This window comes from Tursiops truncatus, chromosome 12 (assembly GCF_011762595.2).
Source record: "Tursiops truncatus isolate mTurTru1 chromosome 12, mTurTru1.mat.Y, whole genome shotgun sequence".
NCBI lineage: Eukaryota > Metazoa > Chordata > Mammalia > Artiodactyla > Delphinidae > Tursiops > Tursiops truncatus.
Genome location: NC_047045.1, coordinates 85,778,018 through 85,794,450, shown reverse-complemented (window position 1 = coordinate 85,794,450; position 16,433 = coordinate 85,778,018). Strand labels below are relative to the sequence as shown.

The 16,433-nt window shown below is 42.0% G+C and overlaps 1 protein-coding gene across 2 annotated transcripts in view; it reads left to right on the top strand.

The window, feature by feature from the left end:
* PDE10A (phosphodiesterase 10A) overlaps nucleotides 1-16,433 on the top strand; it is a 300,047-nt gene that overhangs the window by 234,067 nt on the left and 49,547 nt on the right. For both annotated transcript variants that reach the window (XM_033867960.2, XM_073789817.1), the window contains 3 exons: nucleotides 9,370-9,512; nucleotides 11,935-12,018; nucleotides 13,574-13,724. In XM_033867960.2, the coding sequence (XP_033723851.1) occupies nucleotides 9,370-9,512; nucleotides 11,935-12,018; nucleotides 13,574-13,724 (378 nt within the window). The remainder of the gene's footprint in view (nucleotides 1-9,369; nucleotides 9,513-11,934; nucleotides 12,019-13,573; nucleotides 13,725-16,433) is intronic.

Sequence of the window (16,433 nt, the reverse complement as noted above, 5' to 3'; positions counted from 1 at the left end):
TGGCTCAAAGGACAGAACATTATTTGTCCACAGTTCAGGTGACGGGAAGGTAAAGGCGAGGGTGCTGGCAGGTTCGGTTTCTTTGGAGGCCTCTCTCCGTGGCTTATGGACGCCTTCCTCATCCTTGTGTCTTCACGTGGTCTTTTCCCTGTGCGAGTCTCTGTTCCACTCTCCTCTTCTTACAAGAACACAAGTCATGTTGGGTTAGGGCCCACCCTAGCGACCTCATTTTACCTTAATCACTGCTTTAAAGTCCCCATCTCTAAGCACAGTCACATCTAAGGTACTGGGGAGTAGGGTTGCAGCATATGAATTTGGGGGGACACAATTCAGCCCCTAACAGGTACTGTACTGTTGTCTAATCTGCAGACCCCTTTAATCTCCTTTAATCTGGAGCCCTACCTTACTCTGTCTTTCATGAGTTGGGCATTTTTGAAGTGTATGGGCTGGTGTTTTGCAGAGTGTTTCTTCTTGCGGTTTTGTCTGGCATTTCCTCATGACTGCATCAAGGTTACCATTTGACAGGACTATCGCAGATACTGTGTTCTCGTGGCAGCCGCTGCGGGAAGGCTCGTGGCCCATTGCTGGTGATGTTGACCTTTACTACTCTGTTACGGAGGCATCTGCCTGGTTTCTCCAATGAAACGTCCTTGCCCCTCTTTTCACTATTTTAGAAGAGAGTTTACCCATAAGCCTCGATATCCTTTGTGCTCTCTCTCCCTGTCTGCATATCAATACCTCCGTGAAACGCCACGGAATGCCTTGCAGCCATTTCATTTCCATCTTTGGAACTTTGTTCTTTGACGTTCTTTCACTACTCAGCGTCAGTTTTATTTGTCCTGTCGCTTTGATTTTGAGGGAAGCCGTAAGAATTGTGCTCGTTTTGGGTAGATGGGACAGGAGGAGTTTTATTATGCCGATTACTCTTAATCTGAACACCACCTGAGCTGAGAGGCCGAAAAGTACTGACAATTCTATCATCAAAAATTATTTTCAATGATTTATCAGCTGAAAATGTATTTAGGTCCACCTTCAGTGTCTTATGAAAGCTTTAGAAACCACTTTTAGACCTTATTAACACCAGTATTTTAAATTTTAAATTATCTCTTTGCTTTAAGAGGTTTTTGTATTAGTGCAATTTGAGAAAGGGGTGATTTGAAATGGGATGTGGGAAAAGGTCATTTTTAGGTAAATGTACTTGTGAAAGTTAAGGCGGTGGAAATTGATCCTCTTATAATCTATCCGTGTCTTCATGTATCCCTTGAAGAATTACTGTGCACTTCCCAGAATACATAAATGTCAGTTTCAGTAGTATGGAATTGATTCAGCTGTGCTGTGAGACGAGCTAGCCCAGTGGGTTCAAAGCTCTTCTGAACGCTGATTGTTGCATCATGAAACCTGGACTCAGTCACGATTAAATGATTATACCAAGCTGAATACCAAACTGAATCAAGAAAAATAACACTCCTTCTGAAAAGTCATGAATAAGTTAACAGGCATTCTATTTTTACGTTGATTATTTAGGGTAAAGTTCGTGGAGTTCGTCTGTAGTGAAACAGACTTGTAATTTTTTTTTTTTTTTTTTTTTTTTTGCGATACCCGGGCCTCTCACTGTTGTGGCCTCTCCCGTTGCAGAGCACAGGCTCCAGATGTGCAGGCTCAGCGGCCATGGCTCACGGGCCCAGCCGCTCCGCGGCATGTGGGATCCTCCCGGACCGGGGCACGAACCTGTGTCCCCTGCATCGGCAGGCGGACTCTCAACCACTGCGCCACCAGGGAAGCCCTGTAATTTTTATAAACACTTTGAAACTCACCAAAATTATTTCTGCTCTCCAACAATGACAGGTAGTGTATGTGCCACGGTTGTAGTAAGTCATCGCCCGCTGGTAGGCTCCGGATGTAAAACTCTCCCAGGTTGAGCAGACCCAGGGCTGGTTGCTTTGAAGGTGCATGTGGAAATCCGAGTAATGCAGCTTCAGCTCTCTGTGGAGTTAATTACCACTTCTTTTAACTGCAATATTTCTTCTCCTCATGAAAGCTTAAAAAAATTCTGTAGTTTTTGACAGTTTCTCCAACTCAAAAAGAGTTAACAGCCTCTGATGCTGCAACTTCAGGGTACCTCTTCTTCTCCGCTTCCCTTCCCTGGCCTTCCAGTCTGGGGTTATTTCTGTTCCAATTCAGAAAAAAGACCAATTTCCATACGTTCTTTAAAGTAATACTCGCTTTGTTGAAGCAAGCATCCTTCTAAAGGAGAAAGAAAAAGCAAACAACTCCCAATTTCTGTCAGTTTCAATAAGCCAGCAGTCGGTTTCTTTACAAGAGTTTCTCAGCGCTTTCTTCAGCTGAGGATGTCAGATTGTAGACCTCTAGGGTAAAGGCCAAGACCTGGATTCCTGTCCTCACTCGGGCGTTTACAGGATGTTTCTTTGAGCAAGTCTGCTTCGCAGTTTTGAACATTTTTTTCCCCAAGCATCTTATGAAGCTTCGTTAAAAACAATAACTTGTATTAGCGTTGTCCCAAGCAATTAATCGTATCCATGGCTCCCTGCTTTCCCTCAATGCTCTACTTGTTTCTAGAGAATGTACATGAATATTTGTTTAGATCGCAAATACGAAGAAGCGTTGTGCAGTGTGAAGTGTCTTGTAATCTCTGGCTACTGAGTCAGACTAAACAGGTTGGTGCTGGGAAATTCAAAATATTTCTGCTCCCGCACAGATTATTATATCCTTAACAGGAGCATTTTACCACATGTAAAAGGCTTCTAATACAGAATGTGATCATGTGAGAGCATCTCTTACTGTTCAGCTCAGTGGTCTTGTTTGAGTGAAAGGCCTGTCCTGGAGGCATATGTCTTTATTCTTCTTTAGTTCATCTGTAGATCTCTTAGGTTACACCCCTTTTATTGGATTAAAGGGGCACGTCTCTGACTGGCAACATCTCCATTTTATTTTTGACAGATAATTGATAGTACTGTCAATGGAATGGTAACCTTTAAAAAGAGTGAAAGAGATTTTTAAAACTAAAAGAGCCAATTAATTTACTCATACATGTGATTTTAAAGAAATAATTTGATATGATGCAAAAAGCTAACAGGATAGTAAATACCTGTTATATCTTTTGCCTAGAAAAAAGGAGTCCTTTAAAAGCAGATTAGCTGTGTACATTTTGAATCGAGAGACATTTAACATTAAAGGAAGGTGGAAAAAATCGTTATTAAGATGAAACCAATTGGCTAGGAACAGATTTAATAAATGGTCCGAACTTTATTCATTCCTGAATTCAACCACCAAGTACTGCGTGTCTTTTCTGTACCAGAAGGTGACTATTAAGGTGACTGTAATATAAGAAGTCCTCTTAATCGATGTAACACTGACTCTGGGACAGGCACTATTGTGGACACTTGACGTATAAAAACTCGCTTCATTAGTCCCCCAGCAATCCTGAGTGAGTATCATTAGCTCCACTTGACAGGAGGAAGAATGGACACGTAGCGTTCAAGTAATTTGTGGAAGGTCTCACAGCAAGTGTGTGACAGAGCCAGGCTCTGAAGGTGTGTAAGCCTGGCTCTGCAGCCCTGGCTATGCTCTCCTTCACTTGTCTTTAAGAAAGACAACATTGTAAGCACTTCTACCTAGGATTTGGTCAAGGAAGAAATATCATTTGCATTTGGTGCTGTGGTTTCCATAAACTAGAATAACCATGCAGGCAAAGGAAGTCACACATCAAATGGTGTATTTTTTCAACAGGATACTTTTAATCACTCAATTCTTTTTTTATCAACTCAGTTCTTAGGGGGCGTAAATCTGTTGATTTTTCCTTGTGTTGGTCTCTTCTTTCTTGGATTCATTCATTCATTCATTCATTTACTTATTTACTTGATCTTTACTTATTTACTCAAATTGATCCGGAATTACTTGCCCTGTGGGAGACTTACGTGACCTTCTCTCTTCACAGAGTCCTCAGTTCAGTAACTGGCCTCAGCGGCCACAGCGAGGTCTCTCGTCCCACACAGGCCTTCAAGTCCCGGACCACGAAGCACAGCCTGTGCTGGGTCTGGTGTTTCTCTCACCCACTGCAGCACTGTTTTATGCCGCTAAATACATAGCACAGGGTTTCTTGCTCATGCCCGTGTGGAGTGTGCCTTTCATTTTAGGTTTATTTAGGGGACCAAATTAATTTTATTAACGATATCATTTAATGCTGTTGACAAACATCATATTGAAAATTTGTACTCTAGCAAATATTATGTCAATTAGGTTGGAAATGTGAATTGTGTAGAAAGGGGAAAAGAGTGCACAGTTTATAACAGCAGAAGTTAAGTTACTTTTATCTTGTGGATTGCCCATACCCAGTGGTATGCTGGTAAAGCCTGCTCTCTACCCAAGAAGAGGCCTTATTTGTAGCGTTCCCCAGTTTCTGTGGAGTGCGGGCTCCCACTACGGACTCTCTCAAGCTCCCACATAACGTACTGAGTGCAGACTTGCGTGGCGATGTGCACAGTCGGCACTTGCAAGACAGCACAGATGCCCCTGCCACTCAAGAATCCTTCACCAGACTAACATCAAGGAGCCAAATGGAGTGGCAGCAGTGCTGGTGTCATCAGAGATGAGCAGATGGTAGCTGCCAACAGCACTGAGAGCTTAACGGCACTTGACCGAGTTTGTTCTCAGTTCCTTAAGTGTGTTACTGCACTGAACCTTCACATTCTTCCTGGCTTGGGTACTGCAGTGTCCACAGTCTGTACCTGGGAGACTGAGGCACAGAGAATTAGGTAACTTACTTAAAGGTGTACCGTTAGGGAAAGTCGGAGAGGAGATTCAACCCAGGCAGGTGATCCGGAGTCTGGTTCTTAGTTGCTTTACCTTTAAGTGATTCCAGGCCTGTCATGACGTGAATAATATTAGGGCATCCTCCAGACACCACCATGTCTACCCAGAGTGATGATTATTGTAGAAATAGGCACAAGAGAAACATTCTGAAGCATCAGAAAGTATTCTTGGATGCCAATATTTATAAAATTATAAGTGGTGGCATTTTTACCATGTGGTAGAAATATGCTAGGTTATACTTCTGCTTCCAGGTCCTCTTTCTTCTGTCTTTTGTGACTTTTCCATATCCTAGAGCTTAAGGTTGAAGCACCATCAGAATAAATGGCAGCCACCTCTCCTCGCGGTCTCTTCCGGCTGGACAGGGAGCCCAAGATTAACTACTCAGCTGTCGTAGGCAGTTCATGCAAAATCAGCTTAGGCAGCATGGTTCTCTACTTCATTCATAATTTGCAGTAGGCGGCTTCCCTGGTGGCGCAGTGGTTGAGAGTCCGCCTGCCGATGCAGGGGACGCGGGTTCGTGCCCCGGTCCGGGAAGATCCCACATGCCGCGGAGCGGCTGGGCCCGTGAGCCATGGCCGCTGAGCCTGCGCGTCCGGAGCCTGTGCTCCGCAACGGGAGAGGCCACAGCAGTGAGAGGCCCGCGTACTGCAAAAAAAAAAAAGAAAAGTAATTTGCAGTAGGATGAATACGGTAAAATCATTTACTAATAATATTACATTATATTATTTTCTACTATTCATATTGAAGGTCATGTAGAAAATGGGGACCAAAGTAGCTATAAAATTTGCCAAAACTAATTATTTTTTGCCGTAAAGTTAAAATTCACGTTACTTCCCTACACTGAACACAAAATAGAATAAAAATAAAATAAATAAATCTAAATTGAATAATTTATATATTTGTAAACATTATAAATTTATTGAAACTATAAATATAAGTTTATAAATAAAAATATAGCTTATTCTAATTGGAGGTCATAAGCTTGTAAAATGATAAATGACAGTATTTTTGTGAGAGTTACGTGAAGTAGTGCGTGCAAAGCACTTAGAACGCTGCCTGCCACAGAGTTAGTGCCCACTAGTATTCACGACTGTAACAGCAGTATTATTTTGCTGCCTAACGTATAATAGCTACTTTTACTAGCACCCCCCCCCCCATAGAATTACACTGAATAACGGGTAATACCGAATCACGGTAAATACTGAGTAAATCCTGTTGACTGTTCACCCTCCTACAAGAACCTACAGTATCATCTCGAGTGGAAGGCAAGTGACAGTCCATTGAGGGGTAGGAGGGAAATGTGAGAACTTCTTTTAGGTAAATGATATTAAAGAAACTACAGTTTCTTGATTGGTCATACACGGATGTAGCTTTCATCCAGTTCATGCGTCAGGTGGTTGTGTCTTGTCCAGAGTGTGGAGTCCCCTGTGACAGAGTGGGCCTTCTACAAGGAGGAAGAGGTGACAGTGGTGTCCAGCCTGCACTTTTAAGCCCCATCCTGGCTTTTCCTCAACCATATCAGGAGGACAGCTTTGCAATGTACATTCATTTCCATTGTACCACCAAGGATTTGCTGCTATGGGGCAAAGTACTTGGAATAGTTATTAAATTCACTGATTATTTACACATATTTCTTTCACAAAAAGGTAACTCCAAATTGCTGATCTTTTCTGATGACAAATGGCAATGTTTTGTTACTTAGAAGACATATTCAAAGAAATAAGCATTTAATCTGAACTTTCAAATTGCAAGTAATATTAACACTGAAAAAGAAGATAATTGCTTTTCCAAATAAACTCATGCCATAGAGTACTTTGAAAACGGATGTTTTCATCACCAGCATGTGACTTTTTTGCTGAAATTTATGTGTCACATATACAAATTATCACATACCTTTACAAAGACTGGGAGCAAACTTTTTAAAAAAACTTTACTGGGGTTTATAAATATACTGTGAACTGCATGCGTGTAGAGCATACGGTTTGACAGGTGTGTATGCACACAGCCCAGTGCAAGCATCACCACATCAAGATGGCGGATGTACCCATCACCCCCTCAAGCTTCTGGTGCCCCTTTGTGATCCCTCCCATGGGACCCTCCCCATCTTCATCCCCCAGTTTCAAGCAACCACTGACCTACTTTCTATAACTTACTTTGCATTTTCTAGAACTGTTTTTTATAATTGGAATCATAAAATCTGTGTTCCTTTTTACCTGGCTTCTTTCACTTAGCACAGATTCATCCATGACATTGTGTGTGTACATAGTTCATTCTTTTTCATTACTGAGTATTCCATTGAATGGATATGAGCTGTTTATGTAGTCACCTGTTGATGGGCATTTGAGCTATTTCATTTTTGGCTGTTACAAATAAAGTTGCAGATGTCTTTGCGTGGGCGTACGCTTTAATTTCCCTTGAGTAAATCCCCAGAACGGTGGGGTCATCCGGTGAGGGGATGTTTAAGAGACTGCCAAACCGTTTTCCAAAGTGGTTGTACATTCCCAATATCGTTGTGTGTGTTCCACTTTCTCCACATTTGCCATCTCCATGTCTTCTTTGGTGAAGTGTCTTCTCAAATCGTTTGCCTATTTTTTGTTTGTGATTGTTTTTTATTGAGCTTTAATAGTTCTTTTATATATTCTAGATACAACTCATCTATCACGTTGCTTATTTGCTCCCAGCATTTGGCTTGTCATTCTCTTAACAGTTTCTTTCTTATTTTGAAGAAGTCTAATTTATGATTTGTTCTTTTTATGATCATGCTTTCAGCATTGTATCAAAGAACTATTTGCCTAACCTAAGCCCACAAAGATTTTCTCCTATGGTGTCTTCTAGAAGTTCTATAGTTTTACATTTTGAGTAAATTTTTGTGTATGGTACAAGGGAAGGATCAACATTTGTTTGTTTATTTGGCCCACCGGTGCCCACTGATCCAGATCCCTTTGTTGCGTAGACTTCTTTCTCCACTAACTCGCCTCTGCACCCTCGTTGACAACCAACCGACCATATACGCTTAGGAGTATGAGGTTCTCCTGATGAACTGACCCCTTTATCATTTTGAAATGACCTTCTTTATCCCTGGTAATAGTCTTTCTCTGAAATCTACTTTATTTGATACAAGTACAGCCATTCCCACTTTCTCTAGACTGGTGTTAAATATCTTTTTCAGCCTTTTACTTTTACCCTATCTGAGTCTTTATGTTTAAAGTAGGATTCCTGTAAACAGCGTGAGTTGGGGTTTTGCAGTTCTGTTCAATCAGATAACCTTTTCTTTTTAATGGGGATATTTAGACCAGGCGCATTTTATGTTTAGGTATAAGGCCATCAACTTGTTATTTGTTTTGTTTGTTCCATCTGTTTTTTATTTCCTTTTCCCTCTCTGTCTTCAAAAGTTGAATTTTTTAAAAAATTTATTTTATGAAACAGCTTTTAATTTATTAAAATCTTCACCATGAATGATTTCATTGAGTGTCATTGGTTTTGAACCTGATTGATAATATATAAAGACGCAACTGATTAGTTTGCAAGATTAACTGATTTACATCAGGGAAAATGGAAATTTGTCTGAATTTCAGTCAAAAGTGTTAGTCATTAGGGAGCAAAACTAAGTGTGATATTTAAGAACAGTCAATACTACCTTTATTCCATCTGGATCCGCATACTTTTTGGCATATTCTTCTCCAATAGTACAACTGTTTCTAAGTATTAAACTTGACGCCACCATCTCACAAAGTAGTAAAGAAAAAACTTGACAGTTGATAACATACAATTACAGTGCTTCATTTCAAAATATATAATTGTTTAGTATGAACAAAAAGAGTCTTGTTTACTAAGTAAATAAAATAAAATATTTTAAAAATATGTACTTTTTATTTTTATCTTTTTAAATTTCTATTTTCGCTTGTTTCATAATATAAACAATATGTTAGCACAGTGCACGTGCATATAATTGCTGAAGGAGTATACGTTTATTACGCATGCATCTTTAAATTTATCTTACCAGTAAAGAACTTTACAATCGAACATTTTTCAGACTCCCTGGACTAGAGGACCTTGAGATCACCAAGAATTAAGCTAAATATTTTTAAAAGGAGACACAGAAAAAAATATCTTAACTCTTGTCTCATTTAGTCTCTGTCTCAGTCCGTTTGTGCTGCTGTAACAAAATACATGGACCAGGTGGCTTATAAACAGCAGACATTTACTTCTCTCCATTCTGGAGGCTGGGAGTCCGAGAATAAGGTACCAGGTAATCTCTCTACCCAGAGATAACGTCCGGCAAAAAGCCATTTGTTAGGGAATTTAATAAGTCTTTTAAAAAGGAGATATAATTTTTTTGAAAACTATTTGTATCTTCAAAGTCACATGTGTCATGGATATCTTCAGTGTACATGGAAATATATATATAGCAATAGTAGTCAATGGAAAGTAATAGTGAATCCAATTATAGTTCTGATTTTTTTATACCAAATTCTGAACTTTAATGACAAAACTACTTTAAACATTCTTTATTTTTTCTCTGTTGGATTTGCTTTCCAGATGTATCATAGAATTCGTCATTCGGAGTGCATTTACCGGGTCACCATGGAGAAGCTGTCCTATCATAGCATTTGTACTTCAGAGGAATGGCAAGGCCTCATGCATTTCAACCTTCCCGCCCGTCTTTGCAAAGAAATTGAACTGTGAGAGTTTTGTCTTGTCAGTTTCTTCAGGAACAGATTTTTAATTTGATTGAATTTAAAGTGAAATGGGTTCTAGAATTAGAATCATAAATATCATATTACATGTGTGGTTTCTTGTGTTGCCATTTTCCCCTTGGAAGGAAGGAAAGGCCAGATCTCTTTATCTTTAAAAAAAAAAAAGTCTGAACACCATTTTGAAATGATTTAACCTAAATGTTAGCTTTTGTCTTTAGTCTTTTGCACACTTTACACTATGTAATATTTAATATTCAAAATGACATTTAATATCAGATAGCTGAAAGTTTTCATTTCCATATAATTTTAAATTTACAAATTAAATCTGAGAATTTAGTAATAAATAGTTCAACTTTCACACTTTGTTTCTAATCCTATGCTAATGTATTTGATACTGGTGGTAGGACCTGCCCATTAGAAGTACAAGCCAACACTACTATATAACTACATAAAAAACCTTCAGAAGTGATCCAGAGCTGATATTTGTTTATACTTGGAAACAGAGTATTCTTAAATTAATTAAACAAGGAGGCCGTTAGACTGATGTGACTTTAATGCCCTGGCGGCCTAGTAAACGAACCTGTAAATCTAAACCTGTAAATGCCTCAAGGTAACGAGATGGAAATGCTAAGGACAGCCAGTTCTGAACAGCCAACTAGGCTTTAAGCTGTAGCCAATCAAATACTTTCTTTTCTTCGCATCTTCTCTTTAGATGTGTTTCCATGGCTCCTGTCACCAAAGCACTCAACCGCTTTAAGTTGGTGGTGCTCTATTCAAATGGGTTTTTGCTCAAATAAACTCTTAAGATTTTTAATATGCCTCAGTTTATCTTTTAACAGTATATGTATTATATAGTGTGTGTGCGTGTGTGCGTGTGTATATATATATATATATATGTATATATATGTATATATATGTATATATATGTAGCTAGTTCCTGGCACAGAGCTCCTTTTACTCTTGTAATTCCCTGAGTGATCTGGGTGAGAGAGGCATCTTTTGTTACTCATAGGAAACCTCTTTCAGCCACCCTGAGTTTTTGAGTGGCTCTCGGAGGATGACGGCCAGTTGCCAGAGAAACCAGCCTATGATTAGAGGGTTGGAAGTCAGCCTTACCCTTGGACTCCTTTCCAGGGAGAACTGGGGATTAAGCTAATCACCAGGGATCCGTGATTTAGTCAACCGTACCCATGTACTGGAACCTCCAAAAAACCCTAACCAAGGGGTTCGGCGAGTTTCCAGGTTGGTGAAGGCATCAGGTGCTATAAAGGGGGTGCCCCCAGAGAGGCATGGGAGCTCCGCAGCCCTCCCCCTACCTTACCCTCCCCCACCTTACCCTCCCCCTACCTTATCCTCCCCCCTACCTTGCCCTCCCCCCTACCTTACCCTCCCCCCTACCTTGCCCTCTCCCCTACCTTGCCCTCCCCCCACCTTACCCTCCCCCCTACCTTGCCCTCCCCCCTACCTTACCCTCCCCCCTACCTTGCCCTCCCCCCTACCTTGCCCTCCCCCCACCTTACCCTGTGCCTCTCTTTCGCTTGGCTCTTGCTGCGTTGTATCCCTCATAGTAAACCGGTGAGAGTAAACACAGTGTCTCCCTGAGTTCTGGAACTGTCCTAGCGCATCATCTGACCTGAGGAGGGGTCGTGGGAACAGCCGATGCATTAGAAGTGTGGGTGGCCTGGGCTTGTGATTGACGTTTCAAGTGGGGGCAGCCTGTGGGCCTGCGCCCCTAACCTCTGGGGTCTGCGTGAACTCCAGGTAATGACAGAATTGAACTGAATTGCAGGAAGTCAGCCGGCGTCTGCAGAGAACCGTAGAATTGCTTGGTGTGGAAAACTCACACATTTGGTGTCAGAAGTGCTGTAACGAGAGGAAAATGGTCTCTTTTAATACTTTCCCGTTCTGCTTATTTGGGTTAAATGTTTGTAACCAAATTAGCACATGAAAGATAGGTAATAACTTCGGATGTTAATATTTATGAAACTTTTCTCTGGATTAAAGTAGGAAATAGACTAATTTTCATCTCAGAAAATTTCAGATGAGCTCCTCCCCCGTATCTGTGAGCTGTGCAGTGTATGTGTAGGGCTCATAATATAATTATTTTGGACTTTGTCGTTGCTCTGATAACAAACACAGCGTTCCTTTTTTACATTTTGCTTAATAAAGAATTAAGCAATGGCTTAGATCTTGGACTAAGTTCCTGAGGGAATGTGTGGAATTTCCTCCTGGAAACCTTTGAATACAACAGAGATGTGACTGAGAGAGGCAGGAAGAGGGGGCCGAACTCCTAGTATTTTTTTTAGTCTCTTGATAGGCAAAAAGTTAAATTACTCCCTTTACTTGTTATTATGTTTATCCTAATTAATTACATTTACTCATGACCTGTGCTTTCTGTTTATTTCAGGTTCCACTTTGACATCGGTCCCTTTGAAAACATGTGGCCTGGAATTTTCGTCTACATGGTCCACCAGTCCTGTGGGACAGCCTGGTATGTGTGACCCACACACTTGCTTTAAAATCCTCCTCCCCTACCTAAATGCCTCGCCACTTTTTTGGTTGATAATTACCTTAAATATGCCATATAGAAATTGTTTTTCTAGATATTTAAATTAAAAAAGGCTAAGATTATTGGACAAATGTGCAGCCTTTTTAGATTCCCTCAGAGGCTGCCCCTTGGTTAACAACCAGGTCTAACCAGGTGATCAGAAGGATATAGGTGGAGCTAAAAGAGACAGAGGTTACTTCTCAACATAATTGCATACAGTTTTTAGGTGTGTTTTGGAATGTACATACACATGTAACATCGACTTTCACCTTTAACTTCGATATATCAGTTAAAACAAGTGTGAAAGAAACAGGTCTCCTAATTCACAGTCTAGTCCTTTGTTAGTAATGAGGTTATGTTGCCCTTTCCTTGCAAATCTCTCTCCTCTCCTCGTGGCCTGTCCCAGAGGCCTTTCATGACTTTGTATCTGTTTTTTTTTTTTTTTTTTTTTACAGCTTAAACACATACTTAAAATGCAAGGAATAATTTTCTTTTTCTCTTTTTTTACTAATTTAGTCATTAAGTGGCTTATAGAGGCTCTTAGCGTCTCTAGAACTAAATTGTCACTTGTTTCCTATTGAATTCTGCGTTTTCTCTTATTTCCATCAGCGACTTTTATAAATTATTGTCTCAAAAGGATGCACACAGGGTAACTAATGCCACTTACTTCTTAGATAGCAATTGAGAGTTTGACCAGTTGAAACTCTTAAAATCACATACCTCACACTTCAGGGACATTTGAACATTTTCAGTGGAGAAAGGTAAAGGTTATATGTATTTAGAGGTTTTATGGACTCTCGTCTCTTTGGTATTTCGGGGACCCCTGTTTCATATTGATATGCCTTTGTCTTAAGCTGCCTTAAATCCACTGAGAGAGTTGGTGGGGCTTTAAATACGTGTAACACATGATACACATAAAAATTTATAACCATATTGTATGATAAAATACGTCATATTCTTTCATGGACTGCGCCAAGATTTGGATATAGCCATCTGCTACCACCGCTTAATAATTTGAGTGTCCCATGGTAATTTGGATTCCTCTTGAAAGGATCATCACTCACCTAGGAAATTCTTATAGTATGCATGGTCGCAGCTTGTGAATCTGCTTTCTGGAAAAACTTAGCTAAAAATACCCTTGAACAGGATGATGATATGCTGTTGTCTGTTGAGCACGATGGGATGCAGGAGGTGCTTGAAAGCTAAGGAAGAGGTGGCGGGTGTTCATGATGGGTAACGGTAAGCTGATTCTGGGATTTGCTCCCCCGTGGGCCCGTTACCGTGTCAGAGCACGAGCCACCAAAGAGTCTGCCTCTCTCACCTGGCTGGAGAAGCAGTGAGGAGGTTGGTGAGTGAGGCCCCCGTGCTCCTGCGTCCCGTCCCCGCGGAAGTGTTCACCCGTGCAAGCGCGTACAGGACAGACGTGCACATCTCGTGGTCTCCTGGAACGTACTGGTTCTTTCCCAGTTTCTGTCATGACAATTTCTTTTCCGCACAGCTTTGAGCTTGAAAAGTTGTGTCGTTTTATCATGTCTGTGAAGAAAAACTATCGTCGGGTCCCTTACCACAACTGGAAGCACGCAGTCACGGTGGCACACTGCATGTACGCCATACTCCAGAACAACCACGGGCTCTTCACCGAACTCGAGGTGGGTGTGCACACGCTTCCTCTCTCCCGCTTCAAATAACCTGAGTGGGTTGAAGTACTCTATGTCTGGAGTACGTTTATGAAATAGTTAGGCGACTCTATGTCATTCCAGGACAAATTTTGGTTCCGTAACTTCACAGAAGCACACTTTTTAAATTGTTGTACCCAAGGATTTTCCCTATTATTTTGTATAAGGAATGTAGATACAGAAATTCCAACTTCATCAAAATATCCCTCAAGGAAACACTCATTTTTGTAGTCTTTCTTCCCTGTTAAAGCTGAATTCTTCTGAAAGGATGTAAACAAAGTGAATTGTTCTCTTTGCCCTAATGCCCTGGATAATGGAGACATATCCTACCCATCTGAGAACCCAGAGCATTAAATACAATTAAAACATAAATGCTTATTTGACCTTCTCTAGCATAAGGGAACAGGGGCTCGGCAATGTTCCACTGATTCACCGGACTTTACGGACTTGGAGTTGGTGATGCGCTCAGAGAAGACTTGGGGACACCTAGTCCATTCGTGCTCTGCTGTCGAGCCCCTTCCTTGAATGCCCAGCCCACGTTTGGTGATGGGGCGCCTTCGCCCCAGCTGTGCCCCTCCCAGGCGGGACCTTCCTGATGGCCTCGCTGCCCTCTCTCCACAAGGTCCCAGCAGCCCTATGAAAGCCCTAACTCGAATCCACCCTTCTCTCCTCCTGCTTCAGGACACGTGAAGAAAGGGAGCTGTGTCTCCGTGATAAAGAAATTGTGCTTCTCCCAAGGTCATGTCCACCAACATTAGAACCCTGAGGTCCAGTCCTGTCCTTTCCATCCTGTCAGACCAAATTCACAATTTGGATGGGAAACTTGAAAGACGCATTTTAGAAAAAAAATGCTATTGTAAAGAGTCAAAACGTTCCTTTTTTTATTAATAATCTTTAGATTATTTAGATGGGGCTTTAGATGGGGCTTAGCCTAATAAATTATTTATCACACACACACGATGAAATTTTTTCTTTTTTAATATAAATTTTTCTAAACAATTTTCCATTTCATTGAACCCCATATTTTTGAAAATTTCAGTGTTTCTCCATTCACTTCCTTTTAAGAAAGCAATTTTATTATCTTTTCTGCCAAAAGTTAGCCTGTAAGCTTGAGAATTATAGAAATTATTCTTTTGGATTATATTAAAATTTATATTCAAAAATGGGAAAATTTTAAGACGAATGAGATGTTTTGTTACTACATATTGACTTCCATTTAAGTTTCTAGAATTATATCATTCTGTTTCTCCAGAAACTTCAGGTCTTTTAGCTAAAAATAACCCCCAAATAACATACATAAGTATTTAAAATATATTTTGTAAGGTGCATGTGTAATCTCTAGTAGAGCTTTAGAAATGATCCTTTGATGTTTTTAAAGGAAAAGTTAACAAAGGTAGTTCTTTACTTCGTAAGTTATTTTCAGATGCTTGATTCTGGCATGCACTTGACAAGGCTATTGAACATCAATAAAATAAAATAGGTTAAAAGGAATTAGAAAGCTTTTATCTATTGTGCCAGGTTTTACAACCTTGACATTTCTTACCAGATTCATTATGGCTGACGTTGCAGCATAAAATATGGGAACAGCCCCCAAACCAAACGACCCCCAGAACATACACAGTTCAGCGTCTTAAGACCTCCGAACACTTAGGGTTGGTCCCCTGCCTACCGCATAGTTTAGGGGTGCGGGTGCCCGGGGCGACCTCCCCGCCCATTAGGTGGCAGGAGAAACCAGCGCGGCTCGGCGAGACTAAGGCAGCAGCAGGGCGCAGGCGCAGTGCTCCGGTGGGGCTTTGTGCAGGCGCCGGCCCCGCGGCCGGTGGCGCCGCGCACTCCGGCTTCACGCCCTCCTCGATGCTGCCCGGGCTCCTGTCCAGAGCCGCCCTGCCAGTTGCCCTGGTCTCAGAGGTCCCTGCCCTCGCGGTTCTTCCCTCCCCCGCACCCCGCTCCGTAACTCGCTCCCTCCGCGCTGGGTCCTCCGCAGGCTCTGCATCCCGTGCAGGTCGCAGGCTGTGACCTCCACCTCACTGCACCCTCTGCCTCTGCCTCTCCGCTCGGCTCCCTCCTGATTTCTAGGCTCTTCTTTGCCGCCGGCCCCTGGTGGAGCCCTTGTGCTGGCCGCCTGCAATTCCTCTCCTCCCCTTTTCTCTGAAACCAGCTCTGTCACCCCCCAGAAAATGCTCTGGTCCAGGGGCCGTGCGGGTCCAAGGGTCTGAGCTCAGTTCTCCTTTTTGCGTCGCTGTTCTCACGTGGCTCCCAGGACCTCCAGCACCCTCAGTTCCCGAGCGCTCCTCCAGCCCGCTCCCCTTTCAACTTTCCCTTCTCAGTGAAGACCCCGTCCATCAGCGTCTAAGGCTGATGACCTGGCACTCAGGCTTGGCTTCCCCTTCCCCGCTCGCCGTCCTGCCCTCCTTTCTTCTCATGCCAGCCTGCCAGAAAGCTCTGTTGATTCTGCCTGCAGAATCTTCCAGACTTTAGTCATGTCTCCTAAGCCTGCGTTGCTAGCGTCCTGGTCTAAGCTTCTGTTATGTTTTGCCTGAGTCACGACGAAAGCCTCCCCCAGGTCTCTCCCACCCTCCTGGAGTCTGTTCTCAATACAGTGGCCAGCGTGGGGATCTTTAAAGAGCGTCAGCTAGATGATGTCACTGCTCTGCTGAAAACCCCGCCATCGGTCCCTGGATC